Source organism: Hemitrygon akajei, chromosome 19, assembly GCF_048418815.1.
Source record: "Hemitrygon akajei chromosome 19, sHemAka1.3, whole genome shotgun sequence".
In the NCBI taxonomy this organism is placed as follows: Eukaryota; Metazoa; Chordata; class Chondrichthyes; order Myliobatiformes; family Dasyatidae; genus Hemitrygon; species Hemitrygon akajei.
This window is the reverse complement of record NC_133142.1, coordinates 54,543,801-54,569,866: the sequence shown is the minus strand read 5'-3', so window position 1 is coordinate 54,569,866 and position 26,066 is coordinate 54,543,801. Positions and strand designations below refer to the sequence as shown.

Sequence of the window (26,066 nt, the reverse complement as noted above, 5' to 3'; positions counted from 1 at the left end):
ACACCTAGGCGCAATTACAAAGAAAACACTGCAGTGTCTTTCCTTCCTTAGGAGTTTGTGAAGATTGTTATGACATCTAAAACTTTGACAAACCTTCCATTGATGTTTAGTGGAGAGTATATTGACTGGCTGTATCACCACCTCATATGGAAACACCAATGCTCTTGAATGGAAAACCCTACAAAAAGTGGTGAATACAGCCCAGTCCAGCACGGGTAAAGTCCTCCCCACTAGTGAGCACATCTACATGGAATGTTGACACAGGAACAGCATCCATCATCAGGGATCCCCACCACCAAGGTCATACCCTCTTCTCGCTGCTGCTATCAGAATCAGGATACAGGAGCCTCAGAACTCACACCTCCAGTTTCAGGAAGAGTTATTATCCCTCAGCCATCAGGCTCTTGAACCAAAGGCAATAACTTCATTCAACTTTACTTGCCCCATCGCTGAAATTTTCCAACGACCTATGGACTCACTTTCAAGGACTCTAACATCTGATATTCTTGATATTTATTGCTTATTTATTTCCTTTTGTATTTGCACAGTTTGTCTTTTGCACATTGGTGCAGTCTGTAATGTTTATTCTATTATCAATTTATTATGTCTGCAAGAAAATGAATCTCAGGGTTGTATTTGGTGACATATATGTACTTAGATAGTAAACTTACCTTGAACATGGAGGGAGGCAGGATTCAGATTCTCAACTGTCTCTGCTGCAACTGTATGAAATGCCACAACTAAAGCTTGCTAGGATCACTGTTCCCAGTTCAATTAAAACACATCCATTTGGTTGAGCTATCAGAGGATATCTGCTGCCTAGAGTACAACCGTGGTTATAGAGGACACTGCATTTAACAGTGGTTAAAAGCAGCTCACAAACCCAAACATCACATGGGTGCACATTTCCATAATTATTTGGACATTAAGTTATGAAGCTTTAACCTCCTGCGTAGCCACATTCTAACTCAATGGGTTCCTTAAGGTTGTCATAAGCCGGGGGTGGGGGAGGGGTTGTTAATGGGGCCAAGCTCCCAATAGTGTGCGTCTCAGACAGCCTCCAACAACCGTCTGGCTCCTGACCGTCACGTGTGCCTTTGCTACTAAGCGGTGGAACAGTTTCTTCACATAGGAAAAGGCAGGTTACTGGTGCCTTAAAACCAGTTGCATCAGGACGATGAAGGCTTGTCACTGTGGTTAGCAGCTTATCTAGAAGAAGGAAAACTATGATGTCAAACCTTCCCTGCTTTGTGGTTATACCTACTCAAGGCTTTGGGCATAAAGCCCGAAGAAACACACAGAGCTCAAGTCCTTAAGTCACTTCTACGTTGACTAGCAACTCGTGTGACGTCACTGGTGCCAAACTTTATTTGGCTCTGCCATTACTTTGGATTCATCAGATGCGAGGGGAAGGGTAGCCTCCTGCATGGGCAACAGCTTACTCTTCACGTTTTACTGTGATGGCTTGCAATGACTCATTGGTCATCTCTGACCAAAAGAGGGACTCTCTCTCTCTACTTAGTGGCCACTTTATTAGACACCTCCTGTACCAAATAAATTGGTAAATTGCATGTTGTTTGTGATCTTCTGCTTCTGTTGCCAGTTGTAATGCATGGTTATTTCAAGAGAGCGTCTTCTTCCTGTCAGCTTGAACTAGTCTGGCCATTCTCCTCCGACCTCTCTCACTAACAAGGTGTTTTCACCACTGAACTGCTGTTCACTGGACTTTTTTTTGTTCTTCGTACCTTTCTTTGTAAATTCTAGAGACCGTTGTTCATAAACCCCAGGAAATCAACAGTATCTCAAACCACCCATCTGCTACCAACAATCATTCTACTGTTAAAGTCATTTAGATTATATTTTTTCCCTATTCTGATGTTTGGTCTGAACAGCAACTGAACTTGTTGACTATGTCTGCGTGCTTTTATTCATGGAGTTGCTGCCATATGATTGGCTGCTTAGATATTTGCATTAATGAGCAGATGACTGAATGTAGCTTCTACAGAAAACAGATGTTTTCACTGATGCAGTGCAAAATTACACTGGATAATTTATAATTAAAAGCTTCCTAACAAATCAAAGCAACATAAAACATTGGGCCAGGAGGGAGAAAACTGTATTGTACTGTATGTCTGCATTCACATTCTCTGATCAAAGGTGTTCGGTACCTAGTGGAACAAATACCTTGCAGGGTTCAGTACAAACTCAGAAACTTGGGGCCCAGTGGGGGGGTGGGGGGGGGGGGGGTAAGAAAATCAGGGATAAATTAGATCACAAATTAAACAGCACAGCACAATAATCTCAAGGGCGCTCTGGACTACTGAACAGCTAGAAATTGTGCCTAAAGATGAGTGTTTTTAAAATTAGGGCATTATCTGACTGGAGCAAATGTGGCCCATGGACAGTGGAGTCTCCAAGATGTTTGATGGAACTCAGCTGAGAGACATTCGGGATAAACAAGTCATCTTTGATGAAGTGTGAACCATCCAGTTGAGTGTGATGCTCTTCCAAGGGGATTCTGTTGGTGAGACTTCAGGTAGCTGAAGAGGCCAGTTGAGGATCCACATGCAGTGTGGGCTTCCAGACCTCACAATCCTGTCTTCTTCGCCGCTTGCTGATTGCCATGGGACTTAATCTGGGATGTAGGGTGGATTCCCTTAATGGAATATGCCTGTGTGTAACTTTGTTCAACATGGGAAGGCTGATACCTGAGCAGCCACCACATAGTCCTTTAGATGAGGACAGAGGGCCAGTTCTGACTGAAACTGAACAACACATACCTGAAGAACTCAGTGTGTTCTCATTTTTAATTATGCTTCTGCACAAAATTATCAATGGCCCAAGATACAGATATTGAAAACTGGATGTTTATTTTATACGCACACTATAAAGATGAAACTACAAGCAGAAATTTCCTGACAAAAATAAGTGGTGTGTTTACCATGAATTATGCAGCGAAGTACACAATTTACTTAGGAACATTCTCACACAGACACTTAGGTAAAGGATATCTCTACCAAAACACAATAGGCTCTAGACTTTATTTTTCTTTTTTTCCCCAATTTTAAAAAAACAGAACAAGAAGTCCATAGGCAGTTTACAGATTGGTAACATTTAATTACAAAAAATGGTCTCAATTTAAAAACAACAAAATTGGTTTTCAATTCATTTTCTGGGTGTGTGGTCAGTGGAAGAGATGGAGAAAAAGTGAATCGACTTGCAGTTTTATCTCCTGGCATGGGGCAAAACCACAAGGCACCATACACAGGCCTGCCTGGTGTAGCAACGGTACCATTGCACTCATTAATAGAAGAAATCTTTTTTACTTTGTACCCATTGCTCATACATGGACAGTAGTTTCCAGTAAAGTGGTTAGCAGCGTAGACTCCCTTAATTCCCAATGGTAACATTTGAATACAATGCAGCCAGACCTATTTCCACATTCAATAAAGAAAGGAAACAAACAGGCAGGGCTCTTGTCCACACCCTTATTTGTCAAATAGATGCAATACACCCAACCATTTAACAATGAAACACTAGAACAGTATGGACCAGGAATAAGTAACACATACTTAACACATACTCTGGGATGTCACCATTTCCTGCGGCAGCACCTACAAGTGTGAGGAGATAATGATATTTACATACCGCCATCTACCCAAGGCTCACCTAATAGTCTGCAGTATTTGCCTCACACTGAGCTCAGAAAATGCCTGTATGAATAACTTCCTAACACACAACCTGCAGTGGAGTTACACAGTCCAGAAAGGGAATGATGCCGTTCAGGAGTTAGTTACCCCGTGAGGATGTAACAAGGTGCCACTAGTCAAGTAACTCAGTAACTGGATTTGACACACATGACCATACTGGATGATCATAGAATGTAGCTATTACAAAGGACAACTAGTTTCCATAGTAGCAGAGAACTGCAGGCGCATACTCTCAGGACAGGCAAGCTTCCTGTGAATGACATGAGAAGTCTTTCTCTCTCGCTCTCTCTTACACACCACACACACACACACACACACACACACACACACACACACACACACACACACACACACACACACACACACACACACACACACACACACACACAGAGTTCTAGATACAACAGTCCACATTCACATCTCCAAAATTCACCTCCTGACCATGTGCTTTTGATATACTCTACAGATTATCTGTGACAGATCAACTTGAACAGTATAATGGGATAACAATAGTTTTAATGATGAAGGCAGAGTATGTTCAGAAACATGTGCTCATCATGAATTACACGATTGCACATACAAAAAGTTACTCGCACTATGTCAAAATAATGAAAAGATTAAGTATCATCTGACATCAGAACAAATGAATACACTCAGAACTCAGTGCACTGGCTGCTAAAATGAAAGATCAGCCAGAACCAAATCATGACGGGTTTCTCGGTCTCTAGAAAACCTGAACCATATTTAGCTATCAGTTTAACAAAATTGGGTGTGTCACGTGACTGTCAGGAATACAAAATGATTCACTTTCACCCACTCTCCACTGCCAATGTTTCCATTTTTCGTCTCACAACACAGGATACAATAGTTACAGGGGGGCCAGAGAGAAGGTAAAACCTTTCAAGTCTTTGGAAAGTTGATAACTTTACTACTTCTGGCCGACAGATGGTGATGCCTTCTCTAATGATTTGACAACTTATTAAAGGCCCCTTACTCATATTTGTGATATGCCTTAACAAAAAATATTTTTAAAATCAAAACTTGCATAGCTAATGTTTCTAAGGCTTCTATCAATTAATATTTATCTCATATGGCAATTCGTTCTAGGTAGGTGTCTTGGGATTTATGGAAAATTAATAAAGACAAAAATAAATACCTATTTGAAGTTAGCTTCAGTGCAGATCAGAATGATACACCATTAGATCAAACCACATTCTGGCTCCTTTGATCCTACTGGTAAATTGTTTAGAGTTGTTTCAAAGAACAGCAACAGATACATTTATCCTGAGTGCTCACATTCAGAAAGCAGACTTAGTTTCATAGGACCGTGGTTCAGTTATCTGGCAGAAAAGAGGGACTGTGAATGCCGTGGTTGTAAGAAGAGAGATTACTGTGGAAACTGAACAACCGGGGCAGAATTGGTGCATGGGCCAATTTCCAAGTCACCTCTGCTTTAATGGCAGTGTGTAAATGGTAAATTTTAGAAGTGGAGGGTCAAGGTCAGCATAAACAATGTTATTTTTAAATTCAGTCAGTTTCCAGGCTGTGCACAACAGTGCAAAGTCACTTGTCTCAAGTCCCACTACATCGCAAGAATGTACCTTGGCCAGTGCAAGGTTTCAGTCACTGCCTAGGACTAACCCATTCAGATGATTTTTTAAAACATTAATTTGGATTATCTCGCTCAAAAGTCTTGCATGTGCTGAAAGTAATTACCAACTAAATCAAAGTTTAGTGTTACAGCTCATTGTCAAATATTCTTCCTATGGTCATCGCAGGTCACTTATTGATAAATGCCAATTAAGTAGGGAATTGACTGCTACTAGTGCGCACACCATGTCTGTGGCATATACTGTGAATTAGAGTCGGGGGGGGGGGATGAGGGAGGCAGAATTCTTCTGAATGAAAAAAATGTGAAGGAGAAAACGCTTTGAACTAAAATCCAGGTTAAAATAGGGGGTTCAATGAAGTTAGGCTTCCAATTTGCAGTCTAAGTCACTACAAAGGGGCACTGTGTATAGTCATTTATTTAGTTTTGAGTGGGCTACACAATATCAACTACAGCCGCAAATTTCCCCCATGTCATCTCTCATTAACTTCTCTGAGAAGTACAAGCACTGAGTTATGGCTGAAACTAGCAAGACATAACCCAGGTGAAAGTGTACCAAACAACAGTAAACTGTAATCAGTAGCATTTAGAGCCATTAATCTAAGGAATGAAAGCTATGGCACTGTAGAAATATACAAAAATATCTTAAATTTAAGATAAACTGTTGGTTAATCAGATCCCCCTCCAGATCTTGAACTGGGTCAAGACTAGTGGTAGATGATTCCAACATGGTCAACTCTTATCCGTTGCATCATGTTTTAACCCCTGGAGCCAGAATATTTTTGGTCTACGTTGGTCCAAATGTCAGCTGAACTTTGGTCAGAATTATCAGCTCTGTTTCCATTTCCTTCCAAAACATATGCACTTTAGTTATGCTTGTGATAATAAATACCCAAGTTCATAAATAAGTTAAAGGTGTAATGTACTCCCAAGGAAAAAAGAAGCAATACCAAAGTTGGCTTTAAATTTTAAACCAAACCTCAAATTGAAATTTCTAAAAGTTGTCTTGTTTAATACTTCTGTATTTCAGGAATTGTCTGAACTTGACCCAGATGACGCAATTCACTACAGATATCCTACTGAGTCACAGTTCATACATTCCTCCTGCTGTACCAGTGCTGGTAAAACAAATATTCTGCATTAAACATCAACAGCAGTGCTTTAACACAAGTGTCCACCCCCTTTACAGCCAAGGAGGAACTTTGCCAAACAGTTAACAGCACTACATAAATCCAATCTGAGATAAGATCAAGTATCCAAAGTACTTTTGAATTTCAACTTTAACATTTCTGTAGGGACAAGATCTGGTTCATGGTAACCCACAGAACTCAAACAAGATGTCTGAGATCAAACTCAGTGCCATCTTCCACATTTAGGGAACAGCAAAAGATCCCTCTACAGGTTTTCAGATTAAAACGTAGCAGACATGGTCCTCTCAGATAATTCTCCACACTTCCGAGTTTTCTCCCCGTCATGTTTTGCACGGGTTTTTGACTGACTCAGAACCGGGAATGTGAGGCAGGAAAGCCATTTTTTACCCTCCTTTCAGATCCAAGGGGCTGAAACAACTGCAAGAGGCCATTTGGCCCTGTAGATTAGGCACAGAGCCTGTTAGGATCTCATCTACTTGGCTCAGTTTCGCACTGCCTGATGCATTCCTCCACTTAGCCCTCAAGGGCTAGTATCCAGTCAACTCTTTGAACAAATTCTGTCCAGTCACAGCCTGCTGCCTCACCATCTCCCCAAACCATGGAATTCTCATTCGTAATCTGAGGAAACAGCTCCTCCAATCCAGCGGTACCATTCCAACTTAATACTGATGATTTTCTTCCTCCCATTACTTGCTTGCTGAAAATATGCACTGCTCGCAGGGCAGATACACTCATATCAAAGCTTTAAAACACAGAAGGGTCGATGAATGTGTTATCAAATTTACGTGACACTGCCTTTCACCTGTGAAAGTCCCTTTTAAAAAAAACTCTTCCCTTTAACCAATTAAATATTGCTTTGCCTCTTTAAACAAACTCGCCCACAGAAAACAACTGCACTTCTCTGTTCATACCAGATTTTCTCATGCACAGGCAAAAACTTCTTCCAGGAAAGAAACAGAAAAAAAAAATCCAGCGCAAAGTTTTATTTAAAAAATATGAAAAACTTGGCCAATAATTTAAAAAAAATCTAAAAAAGCAACATTTACAATATGGTGGTCGTCGGCCATAAAATTCGGGAGAGTGACACGTTTATTTACTTATTTACTTTAAAAAGATTTGGATAACAGCCTTGTCCTTTCTGGGTTGGTCACCCCAAGTTACTGCTTGTGACTTCAATGACATCGTCATCGGAATTGCCCGTGGCGTCCAGCCCCGGAGGCGGGTCCATTGGTGCAGCCGTGGTGCCGAGGAGCTCCTGAGCTGAGTAGCCGGAAGATGACGAAGGCGGCATAAAGACTCTGCTGGGTTGGTCTGCGCTGGCTGGCAGACTGTTGGTGAGTAGGGGTACAGGATACGGAGCGAACATGCGGGGCTCATTCAGCGGAGTCTGGGTGAAGGGGTGAGGGAGGCCAGGAAGGAGGCCCCCAGGCACCGCTGAGGTCGGGCTGAGCATAAAGGGCACTGCGGCACCGGTCGCTGAGGTAGGGGCGGTAGGGCCGGAGGTGCTAGCAGCAAGACGCGGGTCAGTAGTCATGGGGAACATCAGCCGCGTGTCCCCCAGCAAGCCGGGCAGAGTGTAGTAGGGGCTCCCTGCGCCATACAGGGGGTTCAAGAGAGTCGGGCAATTACCAGGCAGGCCAGGTATCTCAGGGCTCAGGCCGACAGATGAAAGGTTAAACCCAGTGGGGAAGGAGTAGCTCTGCACCGGCATCGAGTGCCTTTGCTTCCAGGTGCGGTCCTCCAGAGAAGGCGAGAAAGACTTCCGCTTGCCACCCTTCACGTCAGACCCAAATGCAGCAGCGCTCCAGTCAGCATAGCGGCTCGCAGGTGGCATGTTCAAGGCCGCAGGGCGGGCCGAGGCGGGGCTGCTGACAGCCAGCAGCTGCTCCGAGGGCTGGGCTGGTCTCAGTTTGGGGTGATTGCTCTGCGCGTTGGTGACGGTCCCAGGCCGGTCTCCAGACTCTCTGGCGGCAGCTGCCTCGGCGTAGCGCTGGAGTTCGCTTATTATCTCTGGGCTGTCCGGGGAAAGAGGCCGTGCAATCTCTTCTGGGGAAAGACCCTTCTGCGACTGATCTGGGGAGGAGGAGCTATGACCTTTGTGGCCGGTTACATTAAGGGCAACTCCCTGGGAGCCTGGAAAGAATCAAACAAAAAAAAGCAGAACTGGTCAAAACAATTCAGTTTAAAGACTGCTCCTCACTGTAAAAGATGATAAGACACATAGATAGAGAGGACAGCCAGTGACTTCTTCCCAGGATGGAAATGGCTAATACAAGAGGGCAAAATTTTAACGTCATTAGAAGGAGTATAGGGGGATGTCAAAGGTTTTTTTTTAAAACAAAACACAAGAATGCCCTGCCGGGGTGGTGGTAGAAGCAGATATATTAAGAAGCATTTAGTTGGGCACATGGATGATAGAAAAATAAAGAGCAATGCAGGAAGAAAGTGTTAGACTGATCTTCAGAAGGTTAAATTATTGGCACAACATCATTGCTGAAAGGCCTGTACCGTGCTGTAATATTCTGAATCGTTTAGACTGCACCCGGGTTGAAGACTCTTTGGAACAGGCCCACAATATTATGCCAAACTAATTAAGCTAATGACACAGAACTAAACTAATCCTTTCTGCTTGCATGTGGTCCATACCCATCCATTCATTACATACTCAAATCTGTCTCCAGCACCACCACCACCCACAGCAGCACAGACTGTGGGGGAAAAAACTTGCTCTGCACATCTCCTTTGAACATCCCCGCTCACCTTAAATGCATATTCTCTCGTACAAGACATTTCACTCCTGGTAACTTTTGTCTCCCCTCAGCCCATATCACGCCAGAGAAAACAACTCCAGTTTGTTCAACTTCTCCTTACAGCACGTGCCCTCTAATCCAGACAGCATCCTGGTGAACCCTCGTTCCTCATTAATCTCCATTTGCTCCCTCTCCACCCATCTTTATCCACATTCACCTCACTCTCCCACCTGTTCACAGTTCCAATGCACAATGACAATTGACAAATCCAGTTCTGAAGTCTCTCAAATTCCTCCAGCCTTGCTCCATATTACCAATCCTTACATCTGTGCTCTTTGTTTCCAACAAACCATAAACTGTCACAATGTTTTGTAGGAACTTCTTGTGTCCTTATTGGCAATTTGTTAAAACAGCAATTGCACTCCTGATTGAAAAGTAGCAAAGAATGTCTTGAAAGTCACCTGTATTTTGTAAATAGAACAAATACTCCATGCTCCCCAAATTAAAAAGTCCCTAAAATCTTCCTTAACAACTACATGAAGTGCCTTCAATTAAAACAATGCTTCATTCTATCTGCCAGATGACTCAATGGGCAAATTGCCACACTTGGAGTAATGTGTTCATTTCTGGTCACCTTATTATAGGAAGCAGGTGGAAGCCTTAGAGAGGGTGCAGATGAGATTTACCAGGAATCTGCCTGGATTAGAGAGCATGTTTTATGAGGATAGGTTGAGCAAGCGAGGGCTTTTCTCTTTGGAGTGAAGGAGGATAAGAAGTGACTTGATAGAGGTTGTACAAAATAATATGAAGCATAAATCGAGTGGATAGCCAGAGACTTTTTCCCAAGGCAGCAATGGCTAATATGAAGGGGCATGAATTTAAAGTGCCAGGAGCGAAGTATAGGGATGATGTCAGAGGTAGGATTTTTTTAATACAGAGAATGTTAGGTGTATGGGACTCCCTGCCAGGGTGGTGATAGAGACAGACCCATTAGGGACATTTAGGAAATTCTTAGATGGGCACATGATGGGCCAAAAGGCCTCTACTGTGCTGCATTGTTTTATGTTCTGTTCTCCTCTGAACTGAACCATTCCCAACATTATTTTCCTTGTCACCGAATTCAAATATCCCTTCCCAGCTGTGAAAAAATGGAGCTCACCTCAGGGTTCCTGTCTTCTTCTCACATTCAGAACCAGAGCTTATCAGCCTTTCATTTATGAAAACTAATAAAATTAGTTTTCTTTCTAATTTTGATGACAATAGCCAAACCTGAGCCACGCTGGTTGAATTAGAGACAAGGCTGTACAGACCAAGAGCAACTGACAGAGATGCTGGAGGAATCTCAGTGTGTCAGGCTGCATCAATGGAGGGAAATTGACAGTCTCCCTTTTGGAGTAGCAACCATTTATGTGAACTGTGCATTACCCTCCATAGATGCTGCCTGATCCACTGAGTTTGTTGCTCAAAATTCCAGCATCTGTAGTCTCCTCTACTGTAAACATCAAGCCTCGTTACTCAAAGAAGCCCATATATTTGTCCCAATAGTACAGACTCGTTAACGTCATTGTGACCCCAGGTACGTCGCCGCTCTTTGGTTGGGTGAGTGTGCACGTATCCTTTCAATTCTGAGCTTGACAGGCCATTAGGTGGTTTACTCAGCTGGGTCCAGAGATACTCACCAGATGCCACTGCATGGTTTCCCTCTGTGACCTTAGGTTTATTGCCCATGCGCACTGCAAAAATCCTTCCATCACATGTGCGAATGTACATCCCTAAGAGAAAGGAAGGCACTGGAGTAGTTTAAGAAGCAAACAATCAAAATTACTTCAGCACATCTTCAAGATTTTGGAAATTTGCTTCTGTGAAATAAACTAAAATCAAGGACTATGCCGATAATGGCAAGTTGGTGCCTCTAGTCTTTCTTGGTCTCAGTTCAAAGCTCAGGAAGTTCAAAGTAAATTTATTATCAAAGTACATATATGTCACCATATGCAACCCTGAGATTCATATTCTTGTAGGCATTTACAGTAGAACAAGGAAATTAATGTAGAACTACACTTAAAGAACGACGGACAAACAACCAATGTGCAAAAGACTGAGTAAATACAAGTAAGTAAATAATGCTGAGAACATGAGTTGTAGTCATGTTGAGCCTCATTTGCCACTTGCATCTGGACTTCCTGCTTTTAGTACACTTGTAACGCTCACGGGATTTGGAAAGTTGTAAAATCAACCACACAAAATTCAGGCTGACACTTCAGCACCATTAACAGGAAACACTCTCTATTGAAGATGCCATCTTTGGACTGTGAAGTTAAGGACTAATTGTGCTTTAGGAAATACTTATGAGCCTATTCATTTTTTCAAAAAACACACTACGATGTGTTAGAATGATATGTTGAAGTTGTACAAGACATTGGAGAGACCAATTTGGAGTATGGTGTGCAGTTCTGGTCACCTACTTATTGAAAAGATATCAACAAGATTGAAAGAGTACAGAGAAAATTTACAAGAGTAATGCATGGATTTGAGGACCTGAGTTATAGGGAAAGGTTGAATAGGTTAGGACTTTGTTCCTTGGAGCGTAGGAGAATGAGGGAACGTTTGATAGAGGTATACAAAATTATGAGCAGTATACTGTAGATTCGGTAAATACAAGCACGCTTTTCCCACAGTGATTCGGTGAGACTAGAACTAAAGGTCACAGGTGAAAGGTGAAATATTTAATAAGAATATGAGACAGAACTTCTTCAAAGGGTGGTGAGAGCATGGAATGAGCTACCTGCGAAAGTAGAGAATGCAAGCTTGATTTCAATATGTAAGAGAATTTGGATAAGTAAATGGATGGGAGTGGTATGGAGGGCTATGGTCCAGGTGAGGGTTATGGGACTAGGCAGATTAATAGTTTGGCACAGACTAGATGGGTCAAAGGACCCTTTCTGTGCTATAGCGTGCTATGACTTGGGCATAAGCAACAAAATGACAAAGAACAAATAATCTACTTTAGTGTCTAATTAAGGGACAAGTAATAACTAGATCACCTAGGATCACATCAAAGCTGTTCTTTGAAATTGCATTATTATATCTTTTATGCCACTTCAGTTAGGGATGCTGCTTCTGTTTAATCTCATTTGATCTTTGGTAATACTCCAACCTGTAAATTTAGTAATTGAAAACTTTGAAAGGCAGGTAGGCAGAAGGGACTGGGTGTCTCTGTCGGAAGAAAGAGGTGACATAGGATGAGATGATGTAGAATCCTTGTGGATAGAATTAAGGAATGTAAGGGTAAAAAGACTGATAGGAGTTATGTACGGGACTCCAAACAGTAGTCAGAATGTGGGATATAAATACCAATGGGAAATTGAAAAGGCATGTAATAAGGGCCATGTTACGATAGAGATGGGGATTTCAATATGCAGGTAGCTTGAGAAAATCAGGTTGATGCTGGATCCCAAGACTGGGATGTTGCTGAATGCCTACAAGATGGCTTTTTAGAACAGCTTGTGGTTGAGCCCACTTGGGGAAAAACAATTCTGGATTGGGTGTTGTGTAGTGAACCAGAATTGATTAGGGAGTTTAAGGTAAAGGAACCATCAGAAACCAAGATATGATGAAATTCACCCTGCAGTTTGAGAGGGAGATTATAAAGTCAGATGTAAGATCCTTACAGTGAAATAAAGGAAACTACAGAGGCATGGGAGAGGAACTGGTTAAGACTGATTGGAAGAGGACACTAGCAGGGAAGACAGCAGGAAAGCAATGGCTGGAGTTTCTGGGGGCAATTAAGACGCAAGTACATCCCAAAGATGAAGTATTCTAAAGGGAGGATGAGGCAACCAAGGCTGAGAGAAGCATAAAAGCAGGTGTATGGTATAATACAGCAAAAATTAGTGGGAAGTTAGAGAATTGGGAAGCTTTTAAAAACCAACAGAGGGCAACTAAAAAACCATAAGGAGAGAAAAGATGAAATATGAAGGTAAGAAAGCCAATAACATCAAATAGGATAATTTTTTCAAATATTTAAAGAGAAAAAAGGCGAGAGTGGATATTGGTCTGCTGGAAAATGACACTGGAGAGGTAGTATTGGAGGACAAAGAAATGGCAGATGAACCTAATAAGTATTTTGCATCAGTCTTCACTGTGGAAGACACCAGCAGTAAGCCAGAAATTCAAGAGCATCAGGGGCTGAAGTAAGTGTAGTTGCTATCACTAAGAAGGTGCATGTGGAGCTGAAGGTAGATAAGTCACCTGGACCAGAAGAACTACGTCCCAGGGTTCTGAAAGAGGTAACTGAAGAGATTGTGGAAGCATTAGTAATGATCTTTCAAGAACCACTAGATCATGGAATGGTTCTGGAGGATTTTAAAATTTCTAATGTCGCTCCACTCTTTTGGAAGGGAGGGAGGCAGAAGAAAGTAAATTATAGACTAGACCAGTTAGACTGACTTCAGCAGTGTCTAAGGTGATGGGCAGCACGGTAGTGTAGTGGCTAGCACAACATTTTACAGTACAGATGAGTTCAATTTCCCCTGCTGCCTGTAAGGAGTTTATACGTTCTCTGCTCTGGTTTCCTCCCACAGTTCAAACATGTAGCGGTTTGTAGATTAATTGTTCATTGTAAGCTGTACCATGATTAGGCTAGGATTAAATTGGGAGATTGCTGCATGGTGTGGCTCAAAGGGCTTATTCTGCACTGCATCTCAATTAATACGTTACTAAGGGTGAGGTTTCGGGATACTTGGAGGTGTATGATAAAGTAGGCCAAAGTCAGCATGGTTTCCTTAAGGGGTTATCTTGCCTGACAAATCTGTTGGAATTCTTTAAGGAAATAACAGACAGGATAGACAAAGAAGAGTCAGAGGATATTGTTTAATTATCAGAAGGCCTTTGATAAGGTACATGCACATTAGGCTGCTTAACAAGTGCCATGGTAGTACAGAAAAGATACTAGCAAAGATGGAAACTAGGCTGACTGGCAGGAGACAAGAAATGGGAATAAAGGGGGCCTGTTCTGGTTGGCTGTCAGTGACCAGTCAATATTGGAACTGCTTCTTTCACGTTATACATCAACAATTTGGATGACAGAATGATAGCTTTACTGTCAAGTTTGCAGATGAAACGAAGATAAGTGGAGAGGTAGCGTTGCAGAAACAGAGAGTCTGAAGAAGGGATGGACAGCAGATGGAATAACGCATAGGAAAGCGTATGGTCATGTACTTTGGTAGAAAGAATAAAGGTGTAGACTATTTTTAAGTGGAGAAAATTCAGAAATCAGAGGTGCAAAAGGACTTGGGAGTCCTTGTGCAGGATTCCCTAGAGGTTACCTTGCAGGTTGAGTCAGTGGTAAGGAAGGCAACTGCAATACTAACATTCATTTCGAGAGGTCTAGAATACAAGAGCAAAATGTAACGTTGAGGCTTTAAAAGGAATTGACAGACCATATTTGGGAGTATTGAGAGTAGTTTGGACCCTAAAACAGAAAGGATGTGCTGGCATTGGAGAGGGCCCAGAGGAGGTTCATGAGAATGATGCCAGGAATGAAAGGGTTAACAAATGAGGAACGTTTGATGGCTCTGGGCCTGTACTCACTGGAATTTAGAGGAATGAGGGGGAATCTCATTGAAAGCTATCAAACGTTGAAAGGTCTAGATAGAGTGGATATGGAAAGGATATTTCCCACAGTGGGTGAGCCTCAGAATAAAGGTACATCCATTTTGAACAGAGTTAAGGAGGAATTCCTTCAGCGAGAGGGTGGTGAATCTGTGAAATTCGTTGCCACTGACGGCTGTGGAGGCCAAGTCATTGAGTATATTTAAAGCGGAGGTTGATAAAGGGCATGAAAGGTTACAGGAAAAGACTAAGAGCTGAGGGATAATAAATCAGCCACGATGACTGGTGAAGCAGATTCGATGGGCTAGGTGGCCTAATTCTGCTCCTCTGTCTTATGGTCTTATGAAAAGGAACATGAGCAGGAAAGTGATAGGTTAGAAACAAATTGCTTCCACAGAGAGAACTACCTTTGCTTCCCCTAATAACATGGATGCTTTCCCCAGCATTGATTCTCGCTTGGACATCAGTTGATGTATTTGTTCCAGGAATAATGATATCTGTAAAGAGATTGGAGAAAATAAATCACTAATGCTGAACTTGTACTGAATTCATGATACAGGTGTTTGCCCACTTGTCCTACTGTATCTACATCAGTTGAAATAGGCCTAAGTTACCCACCATTCAAGCACTGATTAAATCTGGTAATGGTTACCACTGCTAACCCACTTCCAGGAGTTTCCAGCTCCCTACCACCTTTGGGGTAGAAAAAATCCTTCTCCACTCCCCTGCCAATTACAGTACACGTCTAGTATTTATGCAGGCGTAATTGTCATGCATCCAGCAGAAATTAATATGAATTTAATAGAGGTATACAAAATTATGAGATGTACTGATAGGGGAAATACAAGAAGGCTATTTCCATTAAGGCTGAGTGAGACTAGAACTAGACAGTGAAAGATAAAATATTAAAGGGCAACAACTTCTCTCAGTGGGTTGTGAGAGTGTGTTATGAACTGTCAGTGGAGGCTTTGGATGCGAGTTTGATTACAATATTTAAGGGAAATTTGGATTTTATATATATATATATATATATATATATATATATATGTATATACATAAATGGGAGGAGTATGGAAGGCTGTGCTCTTGATGCACGGTGATGGGACTTGGCAGAATAATAGTTCAGCAAGAACTAGATGGCCGGAATGACCTACTTCTGAGCTGTAGTGCTCTATAATTCCAAAAATGTTAATCAGTTTGATAATGCTTTTCAAAACTAAAAATATATGTTTAAAGACATTTTTAGTTCTTTTATGTTTATGTACAGGGGCAGAACAGTTGATCAGCAACAACATTCTCTGAAGAGCTAGCACTTCTTGTGATGGTGAGTGCAGATATATTTGATTAGTTTTTGGTGTATTTTGTGAGTAATTCTAGTGCAATCAGCAAACTCTTTCCCCATAAATGCTAATTGCTCACAGTATAATATATTGTAATTTTAATCTGTTCCTCTTGTTTCTGGCCCTGCTAAAGGAACATATTCCTCGTAGTTATTCTATTTAAGCACTTCAAATTTATATAACTCAATTAGCCTTTACTATTTCAATGAAGACAACCCTTGCCTATCTATTGTCATAGCTACAATTCTCTATTTCTGGCAGCATCTTCATAGAACTCTGAATCCTTCCTTGCACGTTCATATCCTTCCTGTATTGTGAAGAACAGCTTGCCATTACTCAAGCTGTGACTCATCTACTGCTGAGTTCAGTTCCAGTGTAATGTCCTTGCCCACCAAAGTTAATTAACTGATTTGTAATTGCTTGGTTTACATCTTGCTCCATAAAAAAAAATGATAGAATTCCTCGTTGTTATCATTTCAGAGGGCCCGTCCTGGGTCCAACACCTAAGTGCAATTACAAGAAAGCATGACAGCACCTTTACTTCCTTAGAAATTAGCAAAGATTAAGCATGACATCTAAAGCTTTGATAAGCTTCTATAGATGTGTGATGGAGAGTATATCGACTGGTTACATCACAGCTGTTATGGAAACAGCAATATGCTTGAACAGAAAAGCCTACAAAAATTCATGGACACGGTCCAGTCGATCACAGATAAAGCCTTCCCCACCCACTGAGTAGATCTACAAGGAGGGCTATTGCAGGAAAGCAGCATCCATCATCAAGGACCTCCACCATCAAGTTCAGCAACAGTTATTACCCCTCAACCATCAGGGTCTTGAACCAGAAGGGATAACTTCACTTAACTTCATTCTCCCATTACCAAATTGTTCCCACAACTTATGTACTCACTTTCAAGGACTCTTCATCTCGTTTTTTATATTTATTGCCTGCTTACTGATTTATTTTATCATCATTATTTTTTATATTGTATTTGCATAGTTTGTTGTCTTTTGCACATTGGTTGTTTGTCTGTCCAGTTGGGTGTGGTCTTTTATTGATTCTATTGTGTTTCTTAAAACATTTCTGTGTATACCCACAAGAAAATGAATCTCAGTGTTGTATATGATGTATATACAAAGTATATACATACTTTGATAATAAATTTACTTTGAACATTTTCTACAGTACTTAGCAGTCTTCAAATCACCTTGCACACCCCAGCAGCTAGAGAGGATTGAAGCTTTGTTCCCTAGATTTTTAAAAAACAATAACCAGGGATATAATTCATCTGAGTCTGGCAATTTATCTATCTTCAAGAATGATAAACACTTTAATATTTCCTAATTTACATATTTCTATCAACCATTAGTTAATATTTGACTTAATTATGACACTGACATCATCCTCCGTTCTTGTGAAAAGAGTTTCAAAATATTCACTGAAAGCTTTAATCACATCCTGTCTCTACTTCAAATACAGCTCAACTTTCTAATCCCTAATAGGTCCCTTTCGAATCCAGTAATTAAGTAAGAGCAGTTTCAATTCTGTTTGCCAATTTGTAAAACTTCCTTTTTGCTTCAGTAATTTTAATGAAGGGGAGCATCCTGTGTATTCTCACACCACTGCCTTGGTCCTCCTGATGTCATAAGGAGTGGGCTGAGTCAATATTTGGGACTTTGCCAGGGTCTATATTCTCCATCAGAAAGTGTGATTATCACTAATCCCCACCCACAATAAATCACTACTGTAAAAGAAAAAAATCATAACCACAGGAGATTCTGCAGATGCTGGAAATCCACAGTAGCACGCACAAAATGCTGGAGGAACATAACAGTTCAGGCAGCAGTTATGGAGAGGAATAAATAGTCAACATTTTGGGCCAAGACCTTCATTAGGTCTTGGCTCATAACACTGACTTTTCACTGGCTTCCATAGATGCTACCTGACTTGCTGAGTTCATCAGCATTTTGTGTGTGTTATTGTAGAGGAAATAGTCAGGATAATACTCCATGTTGGGAATACTGGCAGGAATAAACTTCTAGTAGACAGTCTGGTGGGAATAATGTAAAGAAAGTTTCCCTCTCTGTACACCAACTGTTAGAATGGTGATTGAAGCCCACTTGTAGGAAATGTAGTGATTCATTTTGCAGGGGTGTCAAACTCATTTTAGGTCACGGGCCGAATTGGGCAAAATGCAGCTTCATGCGGGCCGGATCAGTCGGACGCGTGCGAACGCAGCTTTCGTTGCCTCCGTTTTTTCAGCCTGTTCTCATGTGTCTCAGTCTCTGCTATAACTACAAAGTGTTTCACTTCAAAAATTCCGTTTCTTATGAAGAAGACTGCTGAGCAAGCATTATTTTTATGATTGGTATTAACTTACAATCATAGGCTTCATATCGCCGGGCCATTAATAATTAAAATAATAGATCTATCTAAAATGATCTCGTGGGCCGGATATAATTGTACGCCGGGCCGGATATGGCCCGCGGGCCTTGAGTTTGACACCTATGATGTACAGCAAGGTCCCCAAATACTTCAGAAGGACAAAGACAATAACCCTCCCTAATTTCTTTCAAAATAGCTATAAGATCTTTTACATCACACGAATGAAGAGACGAGACCAAAGCTCAATATCTCATCTGGAAGACACCAACCCCAATAGCACAGAACTTTTTCACTACTATATAGAAATGTCTGACTGGGCTGTACACAAGTTTCTGTGACTTGAATAAATTCCAGAAGTTGAGGCTTAATGGCCAGAGCCAAGGTCTGTGAATCTCTGCAACTGCGAATCCATGGAGGCTGAAGAAGGCAGTCTGTCCTGGGGTTAGAGGACTGTGTAGGTGAGTGGGAAGGAGAAACGGCCCGTTTCACTGCTGTCACTTTGATGCTTGGTACGTTCTGTTTTGTCATGTTTGTTGTTGTCCTGTTGACCACACTTACGGGCTGCCCCCAGCACATCCTTGAGAGTGCTGGTTGTTAACACAAATGACATATTTCACTGTAAGTTTCAATGTACATGTGATAAATTAATCTAAATCTGAAGTCTAAAATCTTTTAATTCAAAATCCAAAGTTCAGCTGATCCATGGTTGACACTTAATGGTGGGTAGTAAAGCTGCTAAGGGCATCTATCCCACATCCTATCTATTCTTTGAATGTTGCTTTAACAGAAAGGCTGCCTTATTTCCATGGTTCAGAATGCCCACCTGTAGTAGTGACAATTTTCTGCACCACAACACCAGCCCGTTGAAGGTGACTGACGGGAAACATGGGACCAAATCCCGAACTAGGAATTCCCAATCCGCTTGGAACCTGCCGAGGCATCATGGGAATTGGTGTAGACTGTACAGGCCGAACACTGGCCACAGGTTTCTCGTCCAATCCCTTGACTGCGCCTCTCCTGCAAAAAGAAGAACTGTAACAAAAAATAACGCAAAGCAAACCCTGTACAGGTTCAAACAGCCTTCTGCTCAAGTAGCTTTTTGGGTTCATTTAAAAGTGATTTTTCAAGGCACAAGGTGAATTGTCAAATAGAGGTTAATATGGGGGTATCAGTAAAATGAGACTGAAACTAGAGGTCATGGGTTAAAGATGAAAGGTGAAATGTTTAAGGGGAACATGAGGGCAATTTCTTCACTCAGAGGGTGGTGATTGTGTGGAACAGGGTGCCAGCGCAAGTGGTGAATGCCTGTTTCCACTTTTCAGAGAAATCTGGATAAGTACATGGATGATGGGGCAATGGTCTGGGTGCAGATAGATAGGGCTAGGCAGAACAGATGGGCTGAAGGGCTTGTTTCTCTGCTGTAGTGTTTTATTACTCTAAGTTCCATTTTATAACGTCCTCGTGTGCCAACTTAGTTCTGAGCTTGTGCATGGGAAAAGGAGGGTGCAGGAGAGGTACTTTTAACAGACAGTTGGAAACAGTCGTCACTTTTATTGTTATTTCGACCATAACTGCTGGTACAGTGCATAGTAAAAATGAGATGTTTTTCAGGACCATGGTGTTACATGACACAGTACAAAAACTAGACTGAACTACGTAAAAAACAACAGAGAAAAAAAAACACACAACAACTACACTTTAACTAATAAACAGGACAACAGGGCAAGGTATCAGTCCAGGCTCTGGGTATTGAGGAGTCTGATAGCTTGGGGGAAGAAACTGTTACATAGTCTGGTCATGAGACCCCCAATGCTTTGGAGCCTTTTCCCAGACGGCAGGAGGGAGAAGAGATTGTATGAGGGGTGCATGGGGTTCTTCATAATGCTGTTTGCTTTGCCGATGCAGCGTGTAGTATAAATGTCTGTGATAGCGGGAAGGGAGACCCCGATGATCTTCTCAGCTGACCTCACTATTCGCTGCAGGGTCTTGCGATCCGAGATGGTGCAATTTCCAAACCAGGCAGTGATGCAGCTGCTCGGGATGCTCTTAATACAACCCCTGTAGAGTGTGATGATGATGGGGGGTGGGAAATGGTCTTTCTTCAGCCTTCGCAGAAAGTAGAGATGCTGCTGGTTTTCTTTGCTATGGAGCTGGTGTTGAGGGACCAGGTGAGATTCTCCGTCAGGTGAACACCAAGAAATTTGGTGCTCTTAACGATGTCTACCAAAGAGCCGTCGATGTTCAGCGGGGAGTGGTCACTCCGTGCCCTCCTGAAGTCAACAACCATCTCTTTTGTTTTGTTCACATTAAGAGACAGGTTGTTGTCTCTGCACCAGTCTGTTAGCAGCTGCACCTCTTCTCTGTAAGCTGACTTGTCGTTCTTGCTGATGAGACCCACCACGGTTGTGTCATCGGCGAACTTGATGATGTGGTTCGAGCTGTGTGTTGCAGCACAGTCGTGGGTCAGCAGAGTGAACAGCAGTGGGCTGAGCACACAGCCCTGGGGGGCCCCCGTGATGGTGTTGGAGATGCTGCTCCTGATCCGGACTGACTGAGATCTCCCAGTCAGGAAGTCTAGGATCCAGTTGCAGAGGGAGGTGTTCAGGCCCAGTAGGCTCAGTTTTCCAATCAGTTTCTGAGGGATGACTGTGTTGAATGCTGAACTGAAGTCTATGAACAGCATCCGAATGTATGTGTCTTTTTTGTCCAGGTGGGTTAGGGCCAGGTGGAGGGTGATGGCAATGGTATCATCTGTTGAGACGGTACACAAACTGCAGGAGGTCCAGTGAGGGGGGGCAGCAGTGTCTTGATATGCCTCATGACGAGCCTCTCGAAGCACTTCATGATGATGGATGTGAGTGCGACGGGACAGTAGTCATTCAGGCAGGACACTGAAGACTTCTTCGGCACGGGGACGATGGCAGCGGCCTTGAAGCACGTTGGAACAGTGGCGCTGCTCAGGGAGATGTTTAAGATATCAGTGAGAACATCTGCTAGCTAGTCTGCCCATCCTCTGAACACTCTACCAGGAATGTTGTCTGGTCCAGCAGCCTTCCGTGGGTTGACCCTACACAGGGTTCTTCTCACGTCGGCCACGGTGAGACACAGCACCTGATCATTTGTAGGAGGGGTGGACCTCCTCGCCGCCACGTCATTTTCCGCCTCAAAACGGGCATAGAAGTTATTCAATGCATCTGGGAGGGAGGAATCACCTGCACAGTCAGGTGATGTTGTCCTGTAATTGGTGATGTCCTGGATGCCCTTCCACATGTGCTGTGTGTCACTGCTGTCCTGGAAGTAACTGTGGATTAGCTGGGCGTGTGCACACTTTGCCCCTCTGATGGCTCGGGACAGTTTGGCCTTCGCTGTTGTTAGAGCTGCCTTGTCACCTGCTCTGAAGGCGGAGTCGCGGGTCCTCAGCAGCACACACACCTCTGCGGTCATCCATGGCTTCCGGTTAGCGCATATAGCGATGGTCTTGGACAGAGTAACATCATCAATGCACTTACCGATGTAGCTGGTCACTGATGCTGTGTACTCCTCTAAGTTGGTAGAGTCGCTATGGGTTGCAGCCTCCCTGAACATGTGCCAGTCAGTGTGCTCAAAGCAGTCTTGAAGAGCAGAGATGGCTCCTGCTGGCCAAGTTTTCACCTGCTTCTGAACTAGTCTGGAGCACCTGACGAGCGGTCGGTATGCTGGGATTAGCATAACAGAGATGTGGTCTGAGTAACCGAGGTGGGAAAGTAAGACTGATCAGATCCTAGACTGTTATATTCTGCCAAAATTAACATCCATAAAATGACACTGTGAAGACATTGCACCAACAATATTTTGTAAGTAGCACACGATGAAATACCTAACTTTGCTTAGCATTGTTCTAGATAACAGGCTGTAGCATGACCTCAGCACAGTAGCTACATTTCAGACTCACACTCTCCCTCTTTTGCACACACGAGGCCACTCAGGGCCCACAGGCTTTTACGTACCAATGCCGCTGGCTAAAGATGGGGATGTTGGTAAGGCTCTGGTCACTAGCTGGGTAATACTGGGCATAGGATGGTCTAGTGTATGGGACTGACGCTCTCTTCTCATCCTCATAACTTTTCTTTGCAGCTTTCTTCTCTGCCTTGGTCAGCTTGTACTCTTTGCGGTCCATTAGCAGGGATTCGTGCTGGAAGGGAGGCTGAGGAAAGATGCACTGGTTAGATTTGCCAGAACAATGACCTTGGTGTAAGGGATCAGAGAATAAATGCTTAGGGGCCAATTCTCCATCAGTTGTTGTGCTGAGTCTCAGAGAGGAGTGTGACCCCAGGTTTAAACAGAGTGAAAACTGTCATCATAAAAGGATGATAAAATTAGGTTTACATCCTACTTATTCACAAGTAAACAAATGGCTCATTCAGTGCTTGAATTTAGCCAGCAGTTGAACAGATAAGAAAGCAAACCAATGCCTTTATTTCCTCAGAAAGATGAGGAAATTTGGTATGTCTCCTGTGACTCACATCAATTTTGACAGTTGCACCCTAGAAAGCATCCTATCCAGATATATCACAGCTTGGTACAGCAACTGCTCTGCCCAAGACTTCAAGAAATTGCAGAAAATTGTGGACACAGCCCAGTCCATTAAATAGATCAGCCCCTCATCCACCCACTCCATCTATGCTTCCCACTGGCTTGAGAAAGAAAGCCAAATTATCAAGGACCCCTCTCCCATTGGTGGAAGGTACAAAAATTGGAAAGAGTGTACCACCAGGCTCTAGGACAGCTTCTATCCCATTGACACAAGACTCTTGAAAAGCCTCCTTATATACTAAAAGATCAATTCTTCATCTCCTACTTTTACTTTTGGTGATCCTCACTTGCACTTTCTCTGCAACTGTAACACTTTACTCTGCATTCTTTTTACCTTTTACTACTTCAATGTACTTACATCTGTGCAGATGGCATGGAAACAAAAGCTTTTCACTGTATCTCAGTGCATTAATAATAAACCAATCCTAATTAAGAGCTATATAACCTACTTGTTTACCCCTCCTCGGCTCAGCAAGGAGACCAACTGCCCTCACATAATTAATGAACACAGCAAAGACCAGCAATTAGCCTTTCTTACCTACATGGCTCAGTTAGACTATGCATTCAACCTAAAAAGCTATAAAACTAGTTTTACACAGGAAAGATGGTGGGTGAACTTGGACTCATAGCTGGGTGAAGTTGACATACCTTGGTGACGAGATGTTTATGTTTTGCACATGCTCTGTGTATCACTTCATCACATAATTTATCTGTCTCAAAGTTTGCCTCTGCTGAAACAGGCTCCTCCTCCACAAAATGCAGGAGAGATTCCACTTCCTTCCGGGTGAAATTAAGCATTGGGTTTAGATCATCAATAACACGGTCTAGGAAGTAAAGAACAAACAATTACTGCTCATTTAGCTTAGTTTTTTGTTAGTTATATGGAGTAATTGAGATGAGAGACTGAGGATGACTACATTCACAGCTAATCCTAAATTCCACACAACAATCAAGTAATAGAAAGAAAAAGCACTTCCATTTAGAGTCTTTCACAACTTCAGTTTGTAACTAACAATTTAAAAATAACTTTGAAAAGGTGACCATTGTGACACAGCAAATTAAGGCAATTTGCAGTTTTAACACAAGTTTCTACAAATGAGTAAAACGGCTCAATCAATTCCCCATGTCTCAGAATCATACAACAGGCAAACATGCTCTTAGACTGATTAGTCGATGCTGACAACCAAGCACCCATTTACTCTAACCCTATATAAACCCCAATTCATCCATGTGACATTCCAGTGGGCAATTAACCTAAAGAACCACACACCTACAGCATGTGGGAGGCAACTGAAGCATCTGGAGGAACCTCGTATCACAGGGAGAAACGTGCAAACTCCACACAGACAGCACTGGAGATCAGGATTGAACACATGTCTCTGGCACTAAAGATGAGAGCAACTGGGGAAAAAAAACACTTTATGTACATCAAAACATTGAAATGCACGGTGAAATGCTGTGTTTTGAGTCAACGATCAACACAGTCCAAGGATTGTGCTGGGGGCAGCCTGCAAGTGTCACCACGCTTCTGGCACCAACATAGCGTGCCCACAAACTCACTGCCCTCTATTCATCTTTGGAATGTGGGATGAAACCAGAGCACCCAGAGGAAACCCACACAGTCACGGGAAAACATAGACACTCCTTACAGGAAGTGGATTGAATAAGACACCAAAAGAACATCCTTTCAAGTAATACTGTGAGGTACTTTTAAATCCACCTTCGGGTTGGATGGAGCCCAAGTTTGATGTTTCAGCTAGGCAACTTGAAATTATGTTTGATGATTTTGGGAGATAAATAACTATTAAATGCAAGAGATCACAGATCCAACTATGAGAATACAATTAATTTCCTCCCATCAGCTCTCTGCTTCCTGGTATATCAATAGGGCTAGCTTAGAAGTTTGGGGAACCAGTTATACTGCAGCAGGGCAGGTAGAGCCTTACTATGAATGTGACTCAGCAAGAACTTGATTCTGACATTGGATATGTTAAACAAAAGTAAAGTTCTGTTGCCCAGCACTAAAATTCCTTGAGGACAGCAAATTTCCAATAAAAAAAACACAGTGGAAGAATGAAAAGCCACTGGATTCGATCTGAGTTCTGAATCTGAGAGTCAGAATACTGTGGTCATAATCTATGTCCTATGGCACCATGCATTGGAGAATAATCATGAGAATATACCCATTTTAAATTCTATGGACTTTAATCTCAGTTGACTCAAAAACGGTGAGGATGTTGTAAGTCTGCAATAAAAATAAACATCAGGTTTGGCAATGTAACAAGAGAACAGCAGAAATAACATTTCACACCCTCTATCAAAATGACTTGTTGATTTTTCCAAGCTAGCTGAAAAACCTAGCTCCCTTACCAGACATGCCCTGCTTGGAGATTTGCCGGTCATAGATCTTTTTCTCAAGTGTGTAGTCAGATACCAGCCGGTAAATATAACAAGGCTTCCTTTGACCATAGCGGTATACACGGCATACGGCCTGAGCATCATGACAAGGGTTCCAGGATGCATCAAACACAACCACTCGATTTGCTCCAACCAGGTTGATTCCCAAGCACCCAGCTCTGCGAAGAAATGGAACAGATCAGGCCAGTCAGATGTCACTGCCAAACTTAGGTCGATTCAAGGAGCGGTATCTCAGAAAGGCAATGTCCATTATTAAGGACCTACAGCACCCAGGGCCTGCCCTTTTCTCACTGTTACCATCAGGAAGGAGGTACAGAAACCTGAAGGCACACACTCAGCGATTCAGGAACAGCTTCTTCCCTTCTGCCATCTAATTCTTAAATGGACATTGAACCCATGAACACTACCTCACTTTTTTTTATACTGTTTCTGTTTTTGCATGATTTTTAATCTATTCTATACCTAGTATCTAATCTATATGTATATCTATTCAATATACGTATACTGTAATTGATCTACT

General features: G+C 42.4%; 1 protein-coding gene across 3 annotated transcripts in view; it reads right to left on the bottom strand.

The window, feature by feature from the left end:
• Positions 1–2,851: 2,851 nt before the first annotated feature.
• Positions 2,852–26,066, bottom strand: part of rad54l2 (RAD54 like 2) — a 191,792-nt gene continuing 168,577 nt past the window's right edge. For 2 of the 3 annotated variants that reach the window (XM_073072525.1, XM_073072526.1), the window contains exons 17-23: positions 25,499–25,704; positions 23,777–23,952; positions 22,543–22,739; positions 19,380–19,573; positions 15,238–15,327; positions 10,900–10,992; positions 2,852–8,603 (exon numbers count right to left, since the gene is read on the bottom strand). In XM_073072525.1, coding sequence (XP_072928626.1) covers positions 7,618–8,603; positions 10,900–10,992; positions 15,238–15,327; positions 19,380–19,573; positions 22,543–22,739; positions 23,777–23,952; positions 25,499–25,704 — 1,942 coding nt within the window. In that variant the 3' untranslated portion in view covers positions 2,852–7,617. The remainder of the gene's footprint in view (positions 8,604–10,899; positions 10,993–15,237; positions 15,328–19,379; positions 19,574–22,542; positions 22,740–23,776; positions 23,953–25,498; positions 25,705–26,066) is intronic. The other variant, XM_073072527.1, reaches the window with a different exon arrangement.